Consider the following 24,112-nt stretch of genomic DNA (forward strand, 5'->3'; position numbering starts at 1 on the left):
GCAAATTATCAACTCATAAATTTGAATGTTAAAGGTTTTTTTTTTCGACAATTCAAAATAGTTATTGATAGCCAAAATATAAGGAGTTTAGATACAACCTAGCACTGAACAAAACAACAAGACAACACAAGGCCAAGAAACGCAAACAAACAACATAACTCAAAACACTCAAACTAACAACTTTTGAAATTCTTTACTTGACCATATGTGGTTTGAATGCATAATCTCTTACTTGGAATGACTAATATTAATGTGATTGATGTTTGAGCAAGTCTAACTTTTGAAATTCTTTACTTGACCATTTTTTGGTGCTTGTTGATGGTTTCAAGGTCTTGTAAATCTCAGTCTTCCCAAAATCACCAAGAGTTTGATCTTTTTGACAATGACAAATGGGAAAAAGATACTAGGAACAAACTAATAAGTTGAAAATTAAAAAAATGAAAGAATGAAAACTATAAATCCTTAATCCGCCTTAATTAAATCATGTAAATTATTATTTTATCTTTTTCATTCTCTTATGTTATTTGTTGTTTTTTTTAGTTTGTAACTTTGTTGTCATCATCAAAAAGGGCGAAATCGTTGAACCTTAGTTTTGATGATGACAAAGGAACAAAGATGCAAACTTAGTATTAGATTAACAAGTTGTTTAAGTAAATGAATTTCAAGGTATCAATGACAAGAACAAAAAGAATATTAAGTCAAAGAAGAAATCAAGTTTATTGGATTTTGAAGACTAAGTGAAGATGTTCAAAGATTTGATACTGGAGAAGCATTGGAACAAGAAGACCAAAGCGAGACTTTTTGTTTCTAATTCCAATATAAAGAAACGAGTAAGAATGGTAAGGAACTATGGCAATTTAACATGAGAATGAACGTTTGTTCCTTTGTAACAAACAGACGAACTAGCGTTGTCATAATAAGTTAAAGGAATTAACTGTTAAGAGAAACTAGACTTATTAGGATGAAGCAGTACATTTGTTTAATTATGCCTATTGAGTAATTTATGCCTAGATTTTAGGTAACCGTTTTATTTAAGTAAAAATTTGATTTTAAAGAAAAGATTTTATTTTTATAAAGAAAATAAATATCCTTTTCGGTTTGATGGAAAATATTTTTAAAGATAATATTTTTGGTAAAAGGATTTTATTTTGGTTTTATTAATTAAAATATATTTTTAATTAAATTAGATTTTAGAATTACTTCTTTAAGTGGTTGCTAAAATTAAGGGAGCAGTAACATTTTATCTATCACGTTTAACAGTGATCATAGAGATCATGGGTTTAAGGAGGAACGCGTTCCTCCTGGTAAGGAATATCAGGAGATAATAATTTTATCACTAACACATATTTTAAGCCCACGTTCTAAGTTATTACCACTATAAATACTAGTGTCTAATTAAGTTCTAATTTGTGTCTGACCAAGTAATTTAATGAGTTTAACTAAGTAGAGTGCCAGTGCCTTCATTCTTTTATAAAATCAATTTTGTTCCTCACCTTCTTACTCTATTCCACTAAGCTATTATCAATCAATTGTATTTTGATTTTTAGGATAAGGGGACTTTGAGTGAAGTTTTGTAAGAGAGAAGCTTTGAGTGAAGCGAGTTAAAGTGAGAAAACTTCAAGTGAAGTTGAGAGGAACAACTGTTAAGTGAACAGTTGTTCAGGAACTTGAGTTTAGGAACTCAAGGTGTGACCCGTAAGTAGAATTAGGTTGTAACAAAGTTATTTGGCCTAATTAGTGAAAGAGTTGAGTTTAAAATGCCTAGTGGTCGAGGTTGTTTCTTCTTGTTGGGCCAAGAAGTTTTTCCTTGTAAAAATCCTTTGTGTTCCTTCAACTTGTTTATTTGTTTAAGTTTAAAATTTCGCAAAAATTACGTTTATTTCTACACATACAATTCACCCTCTCTCATATTGTTCCTATTGAAATAACAACCCCTAAAAAGTTTATGAAATTGGCTGTTTCAGGCTGCAAAGGTGAACCTTTTTTATGCTGTCTCATAAGTGTAATTAATTAGATTGGGGATAAGTGTTTGAAATAGTTTGGTTTATATATAGTATATACTGCGTATAGATTGGTTATGAATCTTGTAATTGACAAAGCACATATTTTATTGGATATAATAAAACATTTTCTTAGAATCCCAAAAACATCTCATTCATTTGTTTAGAAGGGAGTTTTGGGAAGACAAACTTACTTCAGTGACTACTTTTATACTTCTTCTATTTTTTTTTAAATCTAAGCACTTTGACATAATTCACCTAATTTACCTTGACCAACATTTGTGACTTGTACACATGAAAAGATTTAGTCAAGTAAAATATTATTAAATTCGTATCAACATGTATTTTTAAAATATATATTCTTTTGTATAAATTACTTACTGATCATTAGAGATATTGATGAATAAAATTATATTTTCACAAACGTAAAAATTGAATTGTATAAATTAAAAAGAAACATAGATATTGTATGCTATATAATATATAAATTAAACTCTCAATTTTGTCAATAAAGAACCATGAGGGGGGTTTTGGCACCAAGCGTGATGTAGCTGCATGCTGCAGCTATCCGAAAATGAAAATTTATTCAAACAAATACATTATTAAAACTCAAATGGTTTCGGAAATTCGATTATGAACACAGTAATAAATAATTGCTGAGGCAAGTTCAATGTCGAAATAAAATGCCATCTGTAGAGAGGGATAGGATGGTACAAAATCATGTTTTATTAACAAGAGATACCTACCATTAACAGATTTCACTTCATTTATTTTGTCACCTGCGTTTGTCAATTTCCTACCAAAGATGTTCACTCACTATTTGGGAATGTTCGTATGTCGTATGAACATTCCCGAGCTGGTCATTAAGTTAGTGTTTGGATCCTCTAGAGTTGTAAAATAACTCTACAAGGTAGAGTTTGAGCAATATCAACCATTGAATAAAAAATCAATGGCCCATATATTCTCTTTCCAAAATCACTCCTATTTTATCTCATCAAAATCCACTCCTAAATCTTTTCATTCCACCAATATAAGCCTTTGATTTTAAAATGTATGGCTCAGATACAACTCTACCTTGTAGAGTTTTACTAAAACTCTAGAGAATCCGGACTCGTTAAATTAAGCTAATAGTCTCGGCTTGCACGATCCAACTAATGTGTCAGTAGAGAGGAGTTCCTGATTTGGAAAATAAATCTTCTAAAGATCTCTGAGGAAGAGTAGTATATTGAACAGAAAATCAAAGGTGAAATTTCCTTCTATTTTTCGGCATTGCTTTGGCATCAGGAACTAGAAGTATCCAAAGAATGTAGCAACAGCAAAAAGAAGAAACAGAACCCCTCCCAAGTAGCCAACCTAAAAGATAAACTCAGTGAGATATGATAGCAAGACACAGCAAAATAGCACAACTTGTAAAGTAGAAAGATGTTTGGGACCTACCAGTTTTTCAGAAATGTACTTGGCAAGAAATGCTCCTCCAAGAACTGCAATAGACGTGGCAACTAGGTGTCCCATAATGGCTCCACTTGCGACACCCCAGGGAGACTGAAAATAAAAGTTTAAGGCGTGATGGTCGAAATCATGAATGCACATAAGTAACGACTTCATTTACTGGTGTTAGTTCTATGCTATACCTGGGCAGCACCAAGGGCAATGGTTGCAAGCATTGAGCGATCACCCCATTCCTTCATAAAAAGAAGGGGTTAGACATGTTTCACAAAATGAGATAATCCAGATACCAGATACTAACTGATAATATTAAATGCTTACTGCAAAGAACACAAGGCTGAATGACTTCCACACAATTTCAAGAGGGTTTGATAATCGTTTCGAAGCCTGCACATTTGAAACACCAAGGTATGATTTTAAGTCACCAAAACATTGATTATAATTATTGTTTCTCTCTTTTTTTATTCTCTCTTCTTTCATTGAAACTATTTCTTATGACCATTCATGTTAGCCAACCCCAAATCATTTTGGGACTAAGGCTTTATTGTTGTAGGGAGGAGGGTGTTGGTAATTAAAGATAGTTTGTTTTGCAGAAAACTCTCCTTTTGCACCATTGGCTTACATAGACAAAGAGGGAAGTTAGATTCTCCCACAAAAAACTTAAAAAAGAGTTCAGCGTCCTCCAAAGACGTAGAAAACCTTTATCTCAGATCTGTTATCCTATTCTAATATGATACGGATCAAACAAAGTTAACAAAGAGGTTGTAAACACCATAAAAAGTTGTGAAATATTTGTTCCCCCCAAGCCACCAAAATGCTTGATAGAACTTTGATGAAAACATATATTTTTGATTGGAAACCTTGATTAGAATAGTGCCTAAGGTTCAAGTCCTGGGCATTTCAGATATAATTTTGAAGAGAAGTGAAGATTGACGTTTAGCATGCAGTATCGTTTTGCTATGACAGACTTGAATGGGACTTCATTTTTCTGTCTAAGAAATCATGGAATGAGGAGAAATCATGCAAGCTAATATGAGCTGCATTTAATGATAAGTTGTCTGATAACTTTGAGCCATCTAGAGACATCAGAAAGGGATACCCCCTATTCCATACATATTGATCTTATGCATGAAGCATCTCACAAAAATGATTGACCATGCAAGAGAGGACGAGATCTGGACGCCCTTCTCCCTTAAAAAGAAGAATATGGCAGTATCCCACCTTCTATTTGCTGATAACCTGTTCGTTTTTGGAAAAGAAAATACCAGGCCATCCAGGATGGCTTAGCTCAATTCCATGATAAAATTGTATTTCTCAAAAAACACAAAAAACCTGTCCTGGCTGAAGAAATCTCCACCACACTATAGATAAAAGATTAATACTGATGCGGGGACTTGGGATTTCTCTGACAGATGAAACACCAGCAGAGAGCAGTCGAGTAGATTAGCTCTAGTTATTTCGTTCTAAATTCAATCTCCTCATATTACATGCAATGTATTCACTTTCAAAAAATGCCGCAGGAAATAGATAAGACAGTTAGAAACTTCTTGCTAAGACCTCAGACGTTCCTCCCATAATATGCACATAGTCTAGAAGGCCTAAAGTCAAGGGGAAAAAGGTCAGCAATGATGAGGTCACAGATGGCAGCACCAGAGTGATTCAAGGATAGATCCCTCCTGCAGATATTTTCGGTCAAGCTGGCAGAGGTCTGTTAGAAGGCAGTTATAGAGAGAGAAGCTAGTGAGAGAGTAGAGACTTTGTGTATAAATAGAAGGATCTCTACCAATGTAAGGCATCCAGAAATTAGTATGAATTAAGGATTGTTTATGGAGAGTCCTTACCTCTCGAACAGTAGGGAATTCTAATAGTGAGGTTGCTGTGTACTTGCTATATACAATTATCTATCCTTGGTTGCCTAATCTTGCTTGCTTGTTACCTTGCTGAACCTCCTCAGGACCTCCGGTCTTAGCACTTCTTTAAGAGATCAAGAGAGGAAGGGGAATTGGTTCTCTTAATAGGATCGGAGAAAGTGGCTGGACCTAGAGAGGTTGAAGGGACTGACTGTAGATCAAATATAATATTCAATGGAATCTCAGTGGCAAAACTGTTTTGGAAAATGCACTCATCTTAAATCCTCACAGCTCGATTTTCGAAAGCAAGCATTGCCAAGGGAGAAACATATATACAATTGACTACAAAAGAGGATCACATATTTGGTTTGACATGGAAAGGATAGGATAGGATGGAAGCATTATTTATGAGGATCACATAGGACTACACACACATGTGACTATGTGAGAAGCATTATGAATGAGCCTCTACAAAGAAAAAAAGGGGATCTGTTAGTGTGTGTGTGTGCATTCAAGATGGAAAGTGGAACCTAGATTGTCTATCCTTCACTTTAACCTTCATTTAGCCTCAAATTTTTGCAAGTTTCATTTCATTAGAAAGGGAAGATACCCTAATGGGCTCCCTGGCAAATGAAAAATACTTGGAAGCTTATAAGGATAACTGGACTAATCTATCAATAATAAAAAGGAAGAGCTCGGTTTTGGGTAGGAATTTGGAAGGCCTCCTTCCCTAAAACAAAATTTCTTCTGTTGGGAGACACTATAAGACATTCTCCCAAATGGGGCTATTACTTCATAAAGGGACTGCACATTCAACCAAACTTCTCAATTCTCCTTATGCCAGAAAACCTGGAGGCTGTAGAGCATGCATGTCCACAGAAACTGCCCAAGGGCCAAAGAAATCTGAAACCTCACCCAATTCTCCTAATTTCTGGTTCAAAGGCACAGGCATTGCTGGAATATGCAAAGACAAACAGAACCAATGGGTACTTGGCTTCGTATCCAAAACTCTGATGCTACCATAGCTCAAAGATGGGTAAAAGAGAATAGATGGAAGAACTTCACCATCTAGATTCCAAAGTAGACTCACCAAGTAACCATAGAGGGCATTAACTAAGAACCCAAAGCAGACTCGTATCCTAATATCTGGCTAAAATGCAGGCAATCCTTGGAAAAGATGGAGTGCTGGAACATTGGGCCAGAAACAGAAATGGGGTGGCAGACCTATTAACAAAAGGAGGAAATAATGAGTAATGTCAATTCAAGGCTCAGGGGTTTACTCTATCCAGAACAACCCTTTTCTCACAGTGTGGGGATCTACTCCTGGCTCTGTCAGTAATACTAATACCTTCACATTGCACAGTAATTAATGAACCCCGATGCGAATGCTACTCAGTCTGTAAGTACTCTGATTTAGTCTATTACGGTCCTTTTAACCAAAATTATAGAAAAAGGTTTCACATTGGAGAATAGAGAGGCAAAAAAGATTCCTGAGAACATTTCTGACCTTCTCCTTCACAAGCTCCTCAGCTTCAGTAAATTCACCAAGTTCAGAGCCATCCTTATTTTCGTCCTTGGTGTCATCTGTCGGAAGGTCCCATGCATCCTTTATTGACTTCAAACCGAAGAATAGTAGTAGAGTCACAGCAGCATATTCTCCTATTGGAAGAGCTGCAAAGAAGAACATTCATGAATAGTATCAATATCCCCTGTAAACAATCAAACAGTAAGAAATGAAGAGCTGATCGCCAATTTCATACCGACACATTATTCTAAAAGATATCCGGAAAGCAATAAATTGATCAGATAAATATTAAACGCCTTCTACACAAAGAGTATCTGGAATATAGCTAAATGCATAAGTATTTGGATCACGACAGAAATAGAATGCAATTAAGCAAAGAGACAGTAATCTGGATTCTGGCAGATCAGTTGATCATATTCAGCTAACAATTTCAGAAATGACCAAATTCGGCACATGAACAATAAATATAGAGCATAGACCTCTGCCACAAGATACAAGCAAATCAAACTAGTGATCTTTCTGTGGAAGCTTCCAAATGAACCGAGATGGAGCTCTCCATCTCGGATACTTGTCAGATTCAGATTGACTTCGAACAAGACACTTGCTTTGTCAAGTAAAACTATAATTGTCTTACACTAAGTGAAGACAATGAATAACCACAATAAATTATGAGCTTATGACAGGAGAACTTTATAGCAGAAGATTTTGAGGGGAATTACATCTCTGCTCATCACAATCTGGATAAAACAATAAATTAAAAAAAGGCAAGGAAGGAGCTCAGGGAGCTATAAAAGAAAAGGAGAAAATCAGTTGATTGGAATTGGACGAAAATTTCCCATGCACTTTTTCTATAGGAAATAAATCAAATTCATCCGTAGAAATGAGATTATAAATCATGAGTTTTCACACCCCCTTCCCCCCTCAAGCTACATTGTCACGTTGTATATGTTGAGGAAAACTAGCTAGAATCTAAATTTCTCAAATGTTTCTATGGCTGCAACTTCAGTAAGGATGTCCATCACGTGTTGACTAGTTGGGATCAGACGGGGCTAAGCTGTTGGTCAGGTAGGTTTCAGGAAAGGAAATTTAGGATTCAAGGTATCGGGTCAACCCCCCTTTGATCATATATCAAGTTATACCTGATTTGAGGTTCACCCAACGGATCAGGAGTAAAGTGCTTTGATTTGAAACAAAGTTCATTCTTGACTTCCACAACAAGAATGGAGGGTGGACCTTGTTTCTCACAATGTCCAAGACACTGTTACTAATATCTAATTGCTTTATCAGGAACCAATGTGTTTTCATTTTACTTTTAAGCAAGGTTTTAGATGTTGGGTGTATTTCAATTTCAACAATGGCATGTAATGTTCCAAAGTAGTTCAAATTGCTTTGCTTAGCTATTAAGTAAGTGTGCTAAGCCATGCGTGTATTAGGACTTAGGAATACAAGAAAGATACACCAATCAGGTTTAGGATTTATTTTCCTTCTCCACTTAGGCTTACAAAGGACACCCATATCTTGTATTTAAGCATTTTTATACACCATTCCTGGTAGGTGTGAATTAATTATATCGAGCTTTAGCTTGTTCATCATTTACTTAGAAAATACTATCAATAATATGTGGATTGCGTTTCATATCGTTTTGTGAATGACAAGAAACTCACAGACTTGTGAGTTTTATGAACTATCCTAGTTACAATAATTTAACAAGTTTTAGACATTATAAAAGCCGGTCAAGAAAATGTGAGAGTTAAAGCTTCATTTTAAACTTTCGACAACTTTCCTTCGAGAAACACTTCAGTATCCAATCTTTCTTTTAAGATTCCTGGTCTTGTACAAAGCTTCACCTATAATAAGGATCACATCCTTATCATGCTTTCTCATTGGTTAATTCTGATAGCTCTAATGCCCCATTTTGCTTTAAAACCCATATATTCTCTCAAACACCCGCCTTCCACTATTATATTAAGTACCTCATGAGTTGAAGTTGGAAAATATGTTCTGTCAAGATAAGTAACAAAGTGATCATGACTGAGTCCATACAATAGAGTTTCGGATGGGATATCAGAGCAAGACCTCTTGCTGCTTCTGAAGAAAATAAGCCCATCCTCCATCTCAATGGATACATTTTCATGACGAAACCCAACTTTGAGGTGTTAAAGTTGAAGAGGATTCTTGGCCTTCATCATATGCATGTTGATCTTCTCCTACTTTGAGTCTACACACTCATACAGTAGACACAAACTCATCGCACATGCACACTGAGGTGTGTAAATTTGTACTGAAGAAAGAACTCTAAGTACGGTAAATTACAAACTCTGACCTTAATTTGGATGAGATTGATGCAGTAGCAAATTATGCAACCCAAACTTAAGTTATTTTTATTTAGTTGGGATTTACAATATTCGGGTTTGTGTAATTTGACAAGTAAGATTATACATATTGTAGATTGTGGGTTTAGATATATGATGGGCCATATAGTTAGTTGGATCAGTGGGGCTTTTTGTTATTATTTACTCAAGTTAAGACTTAAGAGTTTTACTGGGGTTTTATTTCTGTTAGGATTTAATCCCTTTTACTTTTTCACCCTAATTAAAGGGTTATCCTAGTACATTATTGGAAGCCTATGTGCTTGATTTATCGTGTTCTTCAGCAAATACAAACCCTTTCCCAGCACTCTTGAGAGATCACTTAACCCTTTTCATTGATTGCTTCTTCAACATTTATCCATTTTGTTCTTATTTGGGTCTTTTGAATCCATAAGATAAACAAGTCGAATGGAGGATATATAATGTAACTTTGTTGAGAATGCTGGGATGCTTTCATTAAATTTGGAAAAGTTCAAAAAGACAATCTATATCAATGTCCAAAAAATTATATTCTCAAGTTCTGCTACATATTTGAGTTATACTTAGTTTGATCTTTCAAAAGGAAATATTCCATTTATATCCTTTTTAATTCGAGGAGTTTTCAACAAAACATCGAATGATTTTGGATCAAATACTGCTATAATGTCAGATGAACCAGATAGTTTCACAAAAATTGCGCAAACAATACGAGCATTAAGAAAATTCTGAAGTAGGGTTTGGAGGTTTTGAAAGTTCAACACTACAGAAAGCATACTATTTATGAGATAGGCTGCTGTTAAATTAAATATTGCTTCCACCTAATATGCACTTTAAACATCAACGGTCGAGCAACTTTAAGGAGGTGTTTATTTTTCCGTTATGCAATCCCATTTAATTAGGGTGTGTTCAACACAAGAACTCAGAAAAATCATTACTCAACAGGACATCATCTTGAAGTGTTCCCTGGCACTTACAAGTTTTAAGAATTCTATTTTCGTCTGGAATTGAGTCCAAAATATAGAATTCAACTGCTTGAAAGGCCTTCTTTAGACAAATCTTTCACAAGAAACAACCAGGTGACTCTAGTGTGATCATCTACAAAAAGCATACACCACCAGCTTGGCTCCCCAAGCATTTAAAAATGGATTGGATGATTTCTATGCCATACTATGGCAGGGATTCCGAACATGTTTTGAAAATTGACCAACCTCACACTGCTCAGATTTTTATTACTGAACAAGGATTAAAACAATTTCTGGAGATACAAATATTAAGATGACTAAATTGATGATGCCATACCATGATTGCACAATCCTTATTGGAATTAATTTATGGCACAAACAGGACTCCTAAAACATACTGCATTATGAGTTTGTTCTCTAGGGAGACTACTTTGAAATGAAAGAGTCCTCACCCCATCTTAGCATTACCAATAATTCTACCCAATTCAAATCAAGTCGCAGGAGTTCGGGAACAGGTTCACTATAAGTATAGAACATGTTCCTGCCACCTTTGAAAGAGATCCACACTTTAACCTCTGACCTCTCCCTGACTCACCTTAGCTTGAGTCACATAGAGCATTTTTGTTTCTTTAATCGCGTCACAGTCAAGGACCTGCTACTCTGCCAGACAACTGCCATTCTCCAATATTCAAATTGTTACAATGGTCTTCATCATCCAATAAGCTAAACCGGATATCACAACATGTCCCACATCTGGAGACACTAGCACAATTTATAATAAAGCATCTCTAACACCTACTATCTTAGAGGCACATCTGGTGAAGAACTGATGGGCCGCATAACTGTCATGGCCCAACAACTTGTTCGGTGGAGCGGTGATAAGTTTGGTAAATTGGGCAAGCAAATAACCGAGGCTGAAAAGGAGCTGGGCATAATTCAAGAAATGGATATTTCGGATGTTAGTTGTGCTCGTCGTCTGGAAGTGGAGAAAAAGCTTGATGCGCTCAATGAAAAGTATGAGGCGTACTAGTATTTACGCTCTAGAGTGGCGGAGGTTCGTGATGGGGACAGGAACACCAAATATTTCCATCATAAGGCATCACAGAGGAGGAAGCGGAATTGGGTTAAAGGTTTGTTTAATGAGCATGACGTATGGTGTGAGGAGGCACATGACATTGAAAGTATTTTTACAAAATACTTTTCGACAATATTTACCTCGGCCCATCCTACCAGGGAATTAAAACTCTCCCGTTCCGTTACAGAACGGCCGTTCTGTAACGGATTTTGGATTTGCCGTTCCGCGAAATCCCATTACGGAACGCCATAATAAAATTCATGTACTTCTCGCCGCGTTGTCCGTTGCGTAACGCGAACTCGCCGCGTTAGAACGATTTTATCCCCGTTACATCCGTTCTTTTCAAACAGTGGCCAATTTTTTTTTATGATTTAATTATATAGTTGAGGAAACATGATATTAGATTTGATTATATTATGTTGTAATAATGCTTCATAAACTAAAAAAATGCAAATAAGGTTAAAACATATTAATGTGAATTTTTTAAATAAAATTCACGCCGCGGCGGGCCGCGAAACGTTCTATTTCGCCGTTACAAGCCGTTCCCGCGACAACGCGACCGTTCCCGCGAACGCGACCGCGAGCGCATTTTTTTTCCCTGCATCCTACTGATTTGCAATTGAATGAAGTCCTACAATTCATTGACCTTGTGATTTCTGAAGCCTACAATCAGTTACTTTCCAGACCTTACTCAAAGGAGGAAGTTTATGCTGCTCTGCAACAGATGCACCCATGTAAGGCCCCTGGCCCCGATGGTATGCATGCTATTTTTTATCAGCGCTTCTGGCATGTTGTTGGTGATGATGTTTTTGCTTTTGTTAGTAGTATTTTAAATGGCTCCCTCTCTCCTAGCTGTGTAAACAATACTAACATTGCTTTGATTCCAAAAGTTAAACACCCTACTAAGGCTTCTGAATTTCGGCCCATTGCTTTATGTAATGTGCTTTATAAGCTGGTGTCCAAGACTATTGTGATTCGTCTAAAAGAGGTGTTACCTCACATTGTGTGTGAAAATCAAAGTGCCTTTGTTCCTGGAAGGCTTATCACTGATAATGCCCTTATTGCTCTGGAGGTGTTTCATTCTATGAAGTACCGAAACCGGAGTCGGAAGGGACTTATTGCTATGAAGCTGGATATGAGCAAAGCTTATGACCGAGTGGAGTGGGGTTTCCTTCAAAACTTCTTCTCACTATGGGTTTTGATGGTAGATGGGTGAATTTGATTATGGACTGCGTTTCTTCTGTGTCCAACTCCTTCATTATTAATGGAGGCGTCTGTGGTTCTGTCACTCCAGCTAGAGGTCTTCGCCAGGGAGATCCTTTGTCTCCATATCTTTTTATCCTGATTGCTGATGCTTTTTCTAAGATGATTGAGAAAAAAGTGCAGGAGAGACAAATTCACGGTGCCAGAGCTAGTCGGAATGGTCCAGAAATTTCTCATCTTTTCTTTGCTGACGATAGTTTACTTTTTACTAGAGCCTCCGTTCAGGAATGCACTATTATAGTTGATATACTCAACAAATACGAGCAGGCATCTGGGCAGAAAATTAATTATGATAAATCTGAGGTGTCTTTTAGTAGAGGTGTCTGTATCGCAAAAAGAGAAGAATTGATTAATGTTCTGAACATGAGACAGGTGGAAAAGCATGAAAAATACCTTAGTATCCCCTCTATCTCTAGGAGATCGAAAAAAAACCATTTTTGATTCTCTTTTCGATAGAATTTGGAAAAAACTCCAAGGATGGAAGGAGAAACTACTATCCAGAGCGGGGAAGGAAATTCTACTGAAATCTGTGATTCAAGCCATTCCTACTTATCTGATGGGGGTTTACAAAATCCCGTCTTCTGTCATCCAAAAAATCCACTCAGCTATGGCACGATTCTGGTGGGGAAGTTCTGACACTCAATGCAAGATTCATTGGCGAAATTGGGAATCCATGTGTACATTGAAATGCTTAGGTGGTATGGGATTTAAAGATCTATCTGTTTTCAATGATGCTTTGCTAGGTCGTCAAGCATGGAGGTTAGTTCGGGAACCTAGATCCCTTATTGCACGAGTCATGAAAGCCAAATACTATCCTAATTGTGAGTTTATAGAGGCCTCTCGTGGGTACTCTTGTAGTTATTCTTGGAGTAGTATCTGGAGCTCAAAGGCCCTTTTAAAAGAGGGTGTGGTGTGGAGAGTGGGGAATGGTACGCAGATTCATTTATGGGATGATCCGTGGGTCGATGAGGAGGGGCGGTTTCTTACTAGTGACCGTCTGGAGAACTATACCATGGTGAGTGATTTGATTGATTTTGAGTATAAGGAATGGAAGGTGGATAGTATTGAAGCCTCCTCTAATGAAAGAGACATCAAATGTATTCTTAGCACCCCTCTTAGCTCTCTCACAATGAAGGATGAACTCACTTGGGCTTTTACAAAAAATGCTTGTTACTCAGTGAAAACGGCATACATGCTTGGTAAAGGTGGTAATCTCGAAAATTTTCACCAAGCTTGGGTTGAAATGGAGGTTAGTCCCAAGGTAAAACATTTTCTGTGGCGATGTTGTACAAACACACTCCCAGTTCGTAATCTTTTGAAACACCGCCACATGTTGGATGACAACCTTTACCCCCGTGGTTGTGGCCTCGCTGAAACACAGGAGCATGCCATTTTTTCGTGCCCTTTGCTGCTGCCATTATGGAGTGAAAGTGGGGTTGATGAGCTGCGACAACTTTCCACCAATGTGTCGATGTGTGAGGGCTTGGGTCGATGGCGCGATGTGGACAAAAAGCTTCGAATAAAAGCTGCCTTCTTCTCGTGGGGTTTATGGGGAGACCGTAACTCCCTCGTCTTCACTGGCAAGTCTGCTCCACAAAACATTCTGCTCTCTCGAGTGGATAGATGGGTCGAAGAGGCTGGGACTTATGTGAAGAAAATTTACCAACCACACGCTTCTTTAAGAGTGAGCAGCTCGAGCATCTGGGTTCCTCCTCCTCCTGGCGTCCTGAAGATAAATGTTGATGCTTCCCTTGCAATCAATGGTTGGATTGGTCTGGCAGTGTGGCTCGAGATTCTAGGGGTAAAGTTCTCTACACAGCAACTCGAAGGACGAGAGCTTATTGGTCTGCTGAAATTGCAGAAGCCAAGGCGATTGAGATGGCTATGAGGCTGTGAAAGCGATTCGGCTTTCATCATATCATTCTAGAATCAGACTGCCAAGCTGTGACACAACGCCTCACTAAGAATGCGGTTTTTCTCTCTGATTTAGACATTGTGCTCCATAATATTTTATCTTCTTGTATTGATTTTACTTCCATCGTTTGGTCACATGTTAAACGTGACGGCAACTCTGTAGCTCATAATCTAGCAAAACTTATCCCTTTTGGGATCGAACAAGTTTGGGAGAACCACTCTCCTATGGAAGTGGCTCCCTATGTCCTGATGGATTCTTTATCAATGGAGTAACATGTCACGCTTTTCCCCTCAAAAAAAAATCTTAGAGGCACCATCATATCCCATGTTTCAAAACCTACCATTAATGTAGGATGAAAGGCTCTCTTTGTATGCAATAATGCAATATAACACACCATTATGGCCTACGAAGAACATGCCCCACTTACTACTATAATACTGTTAGTGAGCCGGTAACTTCTTGGTCACCGCACCACTAGTTCCTCGTTCTTATGCCACTTCTCCATTAAGTATCCACTTTTCTTGTATCTAGGTTTATGGCAATAAAACAATTAATTATTTTTCGAGATCCCAGTCTCATCTTGGCTCGAGGTTATGAGAACCTTTATACCTTGAATTTTCCAGATTCCAGTGATATTTGCCTCTGTGAGAGGTGAGACTGGTAGAAGCAGACTACTTTAATTCCTTCCCCTAGCTTCATAAAATAAGCAGTGTTTCACCATATTCATGTTGAGTTCACAGTTCAGATACATAATATGCAAAAATGTCCCTCTCCCCCCCCCCCTCCCTCAGAAATACAAAGAGTAATATAAATAGAACATAAGTTGTGAAAGATGTGGATAAAGTTTCGAATGAAAACTCCCTCTGTCTGGAAATAACTCTCTTTATTTTAGCAAGCACATCGAGGGTTTTCATGTGATTTAGTGCGCTTTAGCTTATTTTACACACTTATACTGGAGGTATTAATTTTAGAGGTAAACTTGAGACTAAGAAGTGAGAAGTTGCCAAGAGAAAGTTACTGAGAGACGCAAGAATTCTAATTTTCTATGTTACTCAGACTCTACTCGAATACGGGTGTCTAAGCGTCCGACTCGGCTATTTTTTATGAAAAAAAGTCAAGTTTTAAGTTCAAAATGAAGTACCCCAGTGAAGTATCGTGTCGGACAGGACAGGACACGACACGACACAACACCCGGTTTTTGAGGTAAATGAAGTTGTCGGAATAACATAGCTTATTTTTCTTCCAGATTTTATCTAGCTGTTATGTGGACGCCTTAGATAAAGAGATCAGGAGTAGAGTTTAGATTCTATTGTTACAACAGCTATTCCTTTACCAGAAAAAAGTTTGTTACACGCATACTCTATCTCCTTTTGACCTTGCAGAAACAAAGGTTAAAAGGGAAAAGTCCAGCTAAACTGAGTAAAATATAGTGCATACATAAGTTATGCCAACAATTGTAAAGGCATATCATTAATTATGAGGTGGTATATACTTACTAGTCTGAAATTGAGCAGGTACTGACTGAAAAATCCGTCCTATTATGACAGAGAGAATACTCATCAGTGCAAGGGCACCCATAGATCCCAACAAAACCTGGTGCATGAAAAATAGGCTGTAATATAGATATTCCATCAGCAGAAACATATTCAATTATGCACACTAGTGATGCTTTTCTGAATTGGAATGTCCGGAATATGATTACATGATGGCCTTGGATTCCCGGATGCCTTCATCCTCTACTAATTTTTAAGAATCATATATCTCATGATTTCTTGAGGTAACAAGAGGGGGGGGGGGCGATCACGAGTTTTCAATGCGATTTCTAACCATAAGAACATGTTATAGTCAAAAACATGTTCCATAACAAAGGACATGCACAACTCAATGGAAACTAAGAATCTTTCAATTTATCTAACATGAATTAAAAGGCATAGATATTAAGACACCCTAGTAGCCAAAGCCCCAAATTATAACTTTCGAAGCTTCCTTGCAGAGACATTTACTCTCATATAGATATTAAGAAACTAGTCACAGTAAGCGCTTACAAAACATCAACATACTCAATCTCCTTTGACAATTCTTGGTAGAAGGCTGTGTCTCAACTCTCAATATCCACATAAGTTATAAAGTCTAGATATAATATTATGCATCTTAGTGCATCTATCCCTTGTTATCCTACACCTTCGCACACCCTAGTCAGATATGCAACTCTGTTCATATATCGGTTTCCCTAATTTCATCATTTTATCTGCATAAACTAGTGGTCATCACTTTCCTAAGGCCAACTCATTATTCACAAATTCATGAAAAATTAGATTTGTTTACTGGACCGTTCATTTTATAGAAAGTTTTTATCATTTTTCCATAGTTCTATAAAGCCCAATTAAGAGTCTACCATCATATTGTCAAAGTTACTACTTTATATGCCTGTATTCCAAGTTTTAACTACCAGCACAATACACAAAGGAAACAGCAATAACTATATGACATAATCTTGAGCAAAAAGCACATTAAAAACATGCCTAGATAATGCTACGTATATTTAGAGGAAACAGGAGGTGTCACTGTTAGAATGGCTATTAGGATGCCAACTTAAGTACACGTCAGTCTAGGAAAGGTGTTAAATATAAATCCAAATTGCAATAGTTCATGATATAATATAAAACTAATCTTGTGGCTCCAACCATCAGCTTAAGATTTTGGTTGAGATGGTCTTTTGACATGGTATTGGAGCCAATAGTTCAATAATTAATGAAGATGTTATATTGGGTTGGAATGTCATCCACCAGCTAATGAGACCTTAGTTCAATAATTAATGAAGATGTTAGATTTTGTTTCGGAATTATACATTAAAAATTAAAGGAAGCATGAGACCTTAGTATGAGATTAAACGTGTTGTCAGCAAGATGACCTTAATTTTAACATCTACAATATAGTTCGTGTAGGAAAAAAATCAATTTCGAACACAAGTTGAAAACATTAGGTGCAAAGTTATGTACCTGGAATAAAAGTGCGTCTGTGCACAAAGAGAGAGAGAGAGAGAGAGAGAGAGGAGAAGAGAGAGAGAGAGAGAGAGAGAGAGAGAGAGAGAGGATCATACCAGCCCTTTCTTATACTGCATGGCCAGGAGAGCAGCAATAAAAAATGTCTGGTCCATGCACAAAAGTTAAGTAAATCAATACTTCCAACTTTAAAATCATAGAGGCAGTCCAAGGACATATAAGATAGAACAAGAACTTATGTTCCTCGTAATCAAAAAGATTTCAAAAGATGCATGATCTTATGTTATTGTGGAACATCTATCAAAGACAGACTATTAATTCACAACATGCCACAAATGGAGTTGATGGAATATTTGTCTTCCCAGCCTAACTCTAATAGGACTCTCTGTTATTCAGATCCCATCAGACTCAGAGACCATATAGGTAATGCTGAAGAAGACATTAGCTATTAGATGCATATTATGGGTCAGACCGATTCAAGAGCTTCTTCTCCCATTTCAAAAATTCAAAAGATAGAATATAAAAAACAAAAATATGAAATGCAAGAGAAAGAAACTAAGAGCATGTTCGGTATAAGTTTTTCAGTGTTGGAAACAGAAACAAGCATTTCAGTAACATGTTGTTTGGTACAAGGGATGGGGAGATGCTTTTCGTCTCATGAGGTAACTATTTCACCTAGTTACGATTCTCCTCAAGCCTATGGTAACACATTAAGTTACCCTCCTTAATCTCACACTTTTAAGTGTTTTGTTTTCACTGTGGAACCAAATATCTGAAAAGGGTAATAACTATTGGTACCATTCCTCATCTCATCCCCGCTATCTGGTTCCATTCACTTTCCATTCCATCACTTGAACCAAACATGCACTAAGAAAGAGAAAACCACAACTGATCACATGACGGTAATAATAGGAGCGACCTGTCAAACAGGTCCGTCAGCAAGTGGACATGATGGGGGCTGGATGTAAAGATAAATATGGTTGTGTAACTCCAAATTCTAAACTAAACATTTTGAAAAGAATGTACCAATATTTTCATCATATCTAACTTTGAGGTCAACTTCGTCACTTTTGGCAATTTATTTCTACTGAAATTATGATAATCTTACAAACCTTATTGAAGACAAATTCAGAAATATTATCTTTGCATTGTAACTCAAAAACATTTAAAAAAAATTAATGGTCAAACTTAATATGGTCCTATTGATTGTTCTAAATCCAATCATGGACTCATATGAGACTCCAAGTCTCCAACAACCCAATAGACATTGTTTAAGTTCAAATGACCACATGAAAGCTTTGTAATGCAAATGTATACCTTATCCCCTATTTCTGAGACTAATATCAATGTGAATGCAGCAGTAAATCCAGTCTTCGCAATTGCCGCCAATATTGATGAAGGCCCTCCTTTCGTGAACATAATGAGGCAAAATGCTAAAGCACACCCAAATAGCACCATAGCTATAGAAAAAGGATAAGAAATTCGATTTGGACGCTTCTCACTGCGAAAGAATTACACGCACTAGATATGAGTCAATACTATGCTAATAAAAATTGTGACGGTGACATACCAACAGGAAATAAGTGTCGGATGCTCTATAAAAGAGAAAACAGAAGTTATAATTGAGCAAGATGAATGATTTGAAGTAATGAATATCATAATGAAACATGACATGGCAGAAGGACATGAAAAAAAAACAAAAAATAGATTGCGTTCTCAACTTCTCATTTTATGTCAAAAGATCTTGCATCCTCAAGTGAGGTTGAGTGGTTAGCTCAACCATCACAGACAATACTTAATCGATCTTATCCTAAATCTCTTGGAACTGTAAGACCACGAGAAAGCGGACACATTTTAAAAGAGATATATGAGATCCATGTGATATAGAAATTAAACTACTGTGTTGCAAAATCTTAAAGTTATGCTCACATCTGAGAGGAACTTTCACTTGATGAGCCATTTGGATATATATTCTGACTGTCGAACTCCTCTCTTCCATCATAGTTGCTTGGTCCAACACCGACATTTGAAGCCTGGGTTCGGACTTGCCGGAAGACTGATTTGAACTTCCTTGTTTCCTTAAGTCTTACTACAAAGAACTTTATAAGATTTACCAAATTGATGTGCACAAACAAAATCTAGAGACTAGGTTTGCTTAAAGAGTGGCAGCAGTAAGAGGGGGTTCTCAGAGGAGATTCAACATTTGGTACAAAAGACAACAGAAACAACATAAGTATGTTGCCGAGTACACACTTAATATGCAAGAATAAAATCAGAGTATCATCAAATTCATCATAGGAGCACATAATTTTCTGACAACACATACAAGATTACAAGTGAACCACATTACAAGGAGGAGAAAGAAAAAGAAGGTACCTCTAGTCATGATCACAAGGCACCAATTAGGTCTACCATGTATCATTATCCAACAGGTCATCAAATCACCATACAAGAATGGGGTGAGAAATTCAATTTTTTGATATGAGTTAACATAGCTTGGACAGATTCTAATACTAAAATGGAGAAATTAAGGGAAGAAGATGAGTATTGGATTGATAAACTGAAAATACAACAAAAGTAAATGATATTCAAGTTTTCGAGAGGCTTGATTCTCTCCCAAATGAAGTCTTAACAGTTCACCCAATTTTCTGATCAATCTTCAGCATACCTTTCCCTCTCTAATTAACCCTATATATAGAGTAATTTCCTTAGCATAACTACCTAGCTTATTGCCCAAGCTAACTAATGAAGATAATATGTTAATTACCCTTCCCTCCTAATATGGATTCATAGCATTTTTTCCCTTTGTCTTAACTTTTAAGTTTTAACATCTTATTGTATAACAGGTAACTGCCTATCTAGAAACAGATAAAAAAGATATTGGCAAGTAGAAAAAACAGAAACAAATAATTAGCATCCACCAAAAGGACTTCAGTTAAACAGCATTTCATGCAATTCATACAAGAGAACATTTATACAGATGACTAAAGGGACGAATCACATGTATATTGCTCTTCGTTTCATGAGCACATCATCAAATTCAGCAAGATCCGTCTGAATATTTGCATACAGAGAGGTTGAATTAAATATAGATAATGGCATTAGGACACGTTGATTCCCATGCTCACATGCATCAGCTTTCTGGACTGTACTGAAGTACTTTAAAGTGTAAGTCACCAAATATCACAAATAATATGCACCTATTGAACTCTAGCACTTAAGTAATGACAATCAGGACCAAGAGAAACAGAAGCAGACGAAACAATACAAATGCGCCCTGTATTTACAAATATTTCTACACCCAAAATTAACACAACTAGATATCTAACACTGAAACAAAATCAATACGATGAGCAGCGTCCAAAAGATGTTAAATTACTAATCAATTAATGCTTTAACCAAGTTGTGGAGTAGCAATAGGACTTACTATGATACAATACACATGATTACTAAATAATTTTTACATATTTTCCCTTTTTCTTTTAGACAGGCGAAGAGAATATGGGCTAGTGGAGCCCAATCAACCATAACCCAAATGTCCAAGTTTACTCCACCAAACATGTGAACGAGGGCACAAAACAGCATTTGTATACTCCCTCTGTCCCACAATGTTTTTCACATTAGATTTGGCACTATCATTAAAGGTATAGGTAGGATGTAGGATTTGATAGGTGTTCTATCAGAAATATGAGAGAATGGTGATAAAATGAGAAAAGAAAAAGACTGAAAGTGGGTGTAGAGAGAAGAAAATTTAAGAAAAAGCTTTGCGGAGAGATGGAGAGAGAAAAAGAGGTGAGGTGATAAAAAAAAGATTGTAGGTATAACTAAAAAGAGAAAAATACAAATTGAGACGTGATTAAGTGAAGTGTGAAACCATTGTGGGATGAAGAGGAGCACTATAATGCTGAGAAAAATTGTCATGTTTGACCACTTAAATTCACTGATTCTTGTGCTTGATTGGAGACCATATTAGTCAGCATATTAGCCTCTGTAAGCTAATTTCTTTATGCTCCTGCTACCAGCACCTCAGTTGCCGGAATTCAATTGCAAAAGCCGATAGACTTGTCGAATTGCTAATTTATCTGACACCTATTTGTATAGTTTACATCTACTTACTCGTAACAAAACTACTAAACAAATTTCTAGTGATATTTGCTACCCTGATATGGCCTGATACATGGTTTAGCTAATTGCCAAATAAGAACCAAGTATTTGGTCAATTTAATATTTATTTGGACGGAAAAGCTGGTGAATTTGTTAATTTATCATGCAATGGGAGTTCCTACAGTCTTAACAGAAGCGGCATTAGATTTTCTAGAAAAGTTAGCTATAAGAGGTAAATGGTAAACAACGGCAGAGGGTAAATGATCTCATTAGTTATATTTATATCATTAACAAATACTACAAAGCTGCTTGATCCAACAACGACTTTGTACTCTACCAAGGCCTCTAGAGATGCTATTTGGTTATCTACACATATAGATGCACCTACTCAAGTGATGTCTTAGGCGTGCAGCAAATTGATCATTCACAGACTACTGTGCTAGTGTTCACTCACAAAAGAAATTTTCAAGCTAATGCACCAAATTATGACCAAGAGTTTGAGAAACCAAATGTGCAACACAGGAATGGCGGTTTGATGTACATGAAAACTAGCATAAACATAGTGGTTATTCAGTGCATACAATGGGGCAATACCAATTTGACTCTAGGAAGCATAACATAATGCCACATTTTTGTGTGCATTCTCCCAAAAAAAAAAAAAAATCCTTGGTTGCTTAGGTAATTCAAGTGATAATATTGTTTTATCAACTACATTATACATAATACATATATGCCCACTATAAATTAATCAAATTCATGTAAAAAAAAAAAAAAAGAGAGCCAATACCTATCTAAATATCAAAAAATGGGATTTCAATAGGACAAAGCAAACACATTTAGCACATGAACAATCTAAATTGTCAACACCAATAAGAGAAGTATGCAAAAACACATTAAAAATCCAATTATAAAGATCAAATTTCAAAGGGAAAAAAGAATTCACAGATTAAATATGGGAAGAGGAGAAAAATTACATGAGAGAGAGAATTCGCGTCTGGGTAAAATGGGATTTGAGCGGATAGAAGATGGGACAGCTAACAATGGAATTAATCTTCCACCAAACACAGAATTTTCTGGGTTTGAAGGAATTTTACCCAAAAATTGCTCCTTCACTACCATCTTTTTCAATTCAATTGTTTGTGTAATTTATCTTCACCCAACCTTTTGCTTCACCAATTAATTCTTCATTATGAGTAACAAAAGCAGATAGAAATTGGGTTTTGGTTCATGAATTGATGATGATGATGATAATGATGATGATGATGGTGGTCAAAAGCTTGCTCTACTACACACTGTCACTGGTTTGTTTTTGGGATTGACTCCTGAAGAAGAGAAAGTGTGCTTGTGCTTGCCACATGTATATTTGAGAGATAGAGCATCAAGAAAGTGCTGATATCATGATTGTAAAATGTAAACTACTCAATTTGTTGGACTATATCAGATTGGACCGGAGTGTGGACTTGTGGACTATGGAATATGGATCCAATCAAGAAGTATGGGAATTTTTTCAAAAATAAAAGTCCATTTTTTCTCCTTTTGAAATAATTGAAACACTTTTATTTTATATGAAAACTTTTTAGAAGAGTGTTTCATTTATTCTAAAATGGAGAAAGTATGTTTCATCATACTCGTCAATTGTTTGATTTTTATGCAACCCGATGTACATCTTTAATTACTGATATCGTAATTATCAATTTGTAAAATTATAAAAATTTAATATTGAATAAACATGTAAGAAGGTGTTTGTATTATATCAAGTATTTACATTTTTTTATTGGTAAGTTGAAAAACCTCTAGGTTGTCATCCAACAGGACCCGACCCAAAGGTACATGCACTTGGAAAAAGGGGAATAATAAGGAGAATCCTCATCCAAGTGCTCCTCAAGGTTTTAACTTTTAAATCTACACACGGTATGAACGTCTTTGACTAATTTCATCCAAATCCAATGGATAAAGGGGGAAAAAAGGAATAAAAAATTTATGGAGCAAGACAATGGAAGCATGAAGCACCACATGCAATAATCCCATTGTGTATGTGGGCCTTTTTAGTACCTTGGTTACTAAGAGGCTAAGTGCACATTAAAACTAGTAGGCTTGGGCCTATCTGGTTGTCTGTTAAAGCACATTAACATATAGGAGTCGATGCAAGGTTCAACTAACCACACTTAACAAAAATGTTATAGGCTTATGAACTTTCATAAATAAAAAAAATATTAATGGTGCATGGATACATTAATTAGATTATATAGCAAGTCTTATTAGTATAAAAAATAGTAGATCGATGATAGCCTAGTAGTGTTGGTATTACACTATTACCTTTGATCTCAAAGATAAAAAAATCGTATCTCCCCTTTTAAGAAGGATCCTCAATTTCTCCCTTACTTGCAAGGGAATTGAATTCAAAGAAATAATCATTCAATCTCTTAGTTTTACAGAAAATATGGCCAAGGAACCAGAGTTCATGGTGAAGAAGAAGAATATCATCAATCAAGTGGGGTTATTTTTTGTGAACAATATATATATATATATTAAAAGTAAATTTTCAAGCGCCGCTATAACTTTAAATTGTAATAAAGCCACAAAGTTAAGTACAAATATCGACAGAATAGAAATGGAAGAGCA

General features: G+C 36.3%; 1 protein-coding gene across 1 annotated transcript; it reads right to left on the reverse strand.

Moving 5' to 3' along the window:
* Positions 1 to 2,631: 2,631 nt before the first annotated feature.
* LOC104883622 (protein PAM71-homolog, chloroplastic) lies at positions 2,632 to 22,881 on the reverse strand. Its single transcript, XM_010668167.4, has 10 exons — positions 22,465 to 22,881; positions 19,316 to 19,475; positions 18,704 to 18,887; positions 17,485 to 17,532; positions 15,881 to 15,977; positions 6,804 to 6,967; positions 3,768 to 3,833; positions 3,632 to 3,682; positions 3,438 to 3,542; positions 2,632 to 3,353 (listed from the first exon to the last, which is right to left on the reverse strand). Exons 1-10 carry the CDS (start codon positions 22,607 to 22,609, stop codon positions 3,288 to 3,290), a joined length of 1,086 nt encoding a protein of 361 aa, XP_010666469.2. The 5' UTR covers positions 22,610 to 22,881; the 3' UTR covers positions 2,632 to 3,287.
* Between the last annotated feature and the right edge of the window lie 1,231 nt (positions 22,882 to 24,112).

This window comes from Beta vulgaris, chromosome 3, assembly GCF_026745355.1.
Source record: "Beta vulgaris subsp. vulgaris cultivar EL10 chromosome 3, EL10.2, whole genome shotgun sequence".
Classification (NCBI taxonomy): Eukaryota; Viridiplantae; Streptophyta; class Magnoliopsida; order Caryophyllales; family Amaranthaceae; genus Beta; species Beta vulgaris.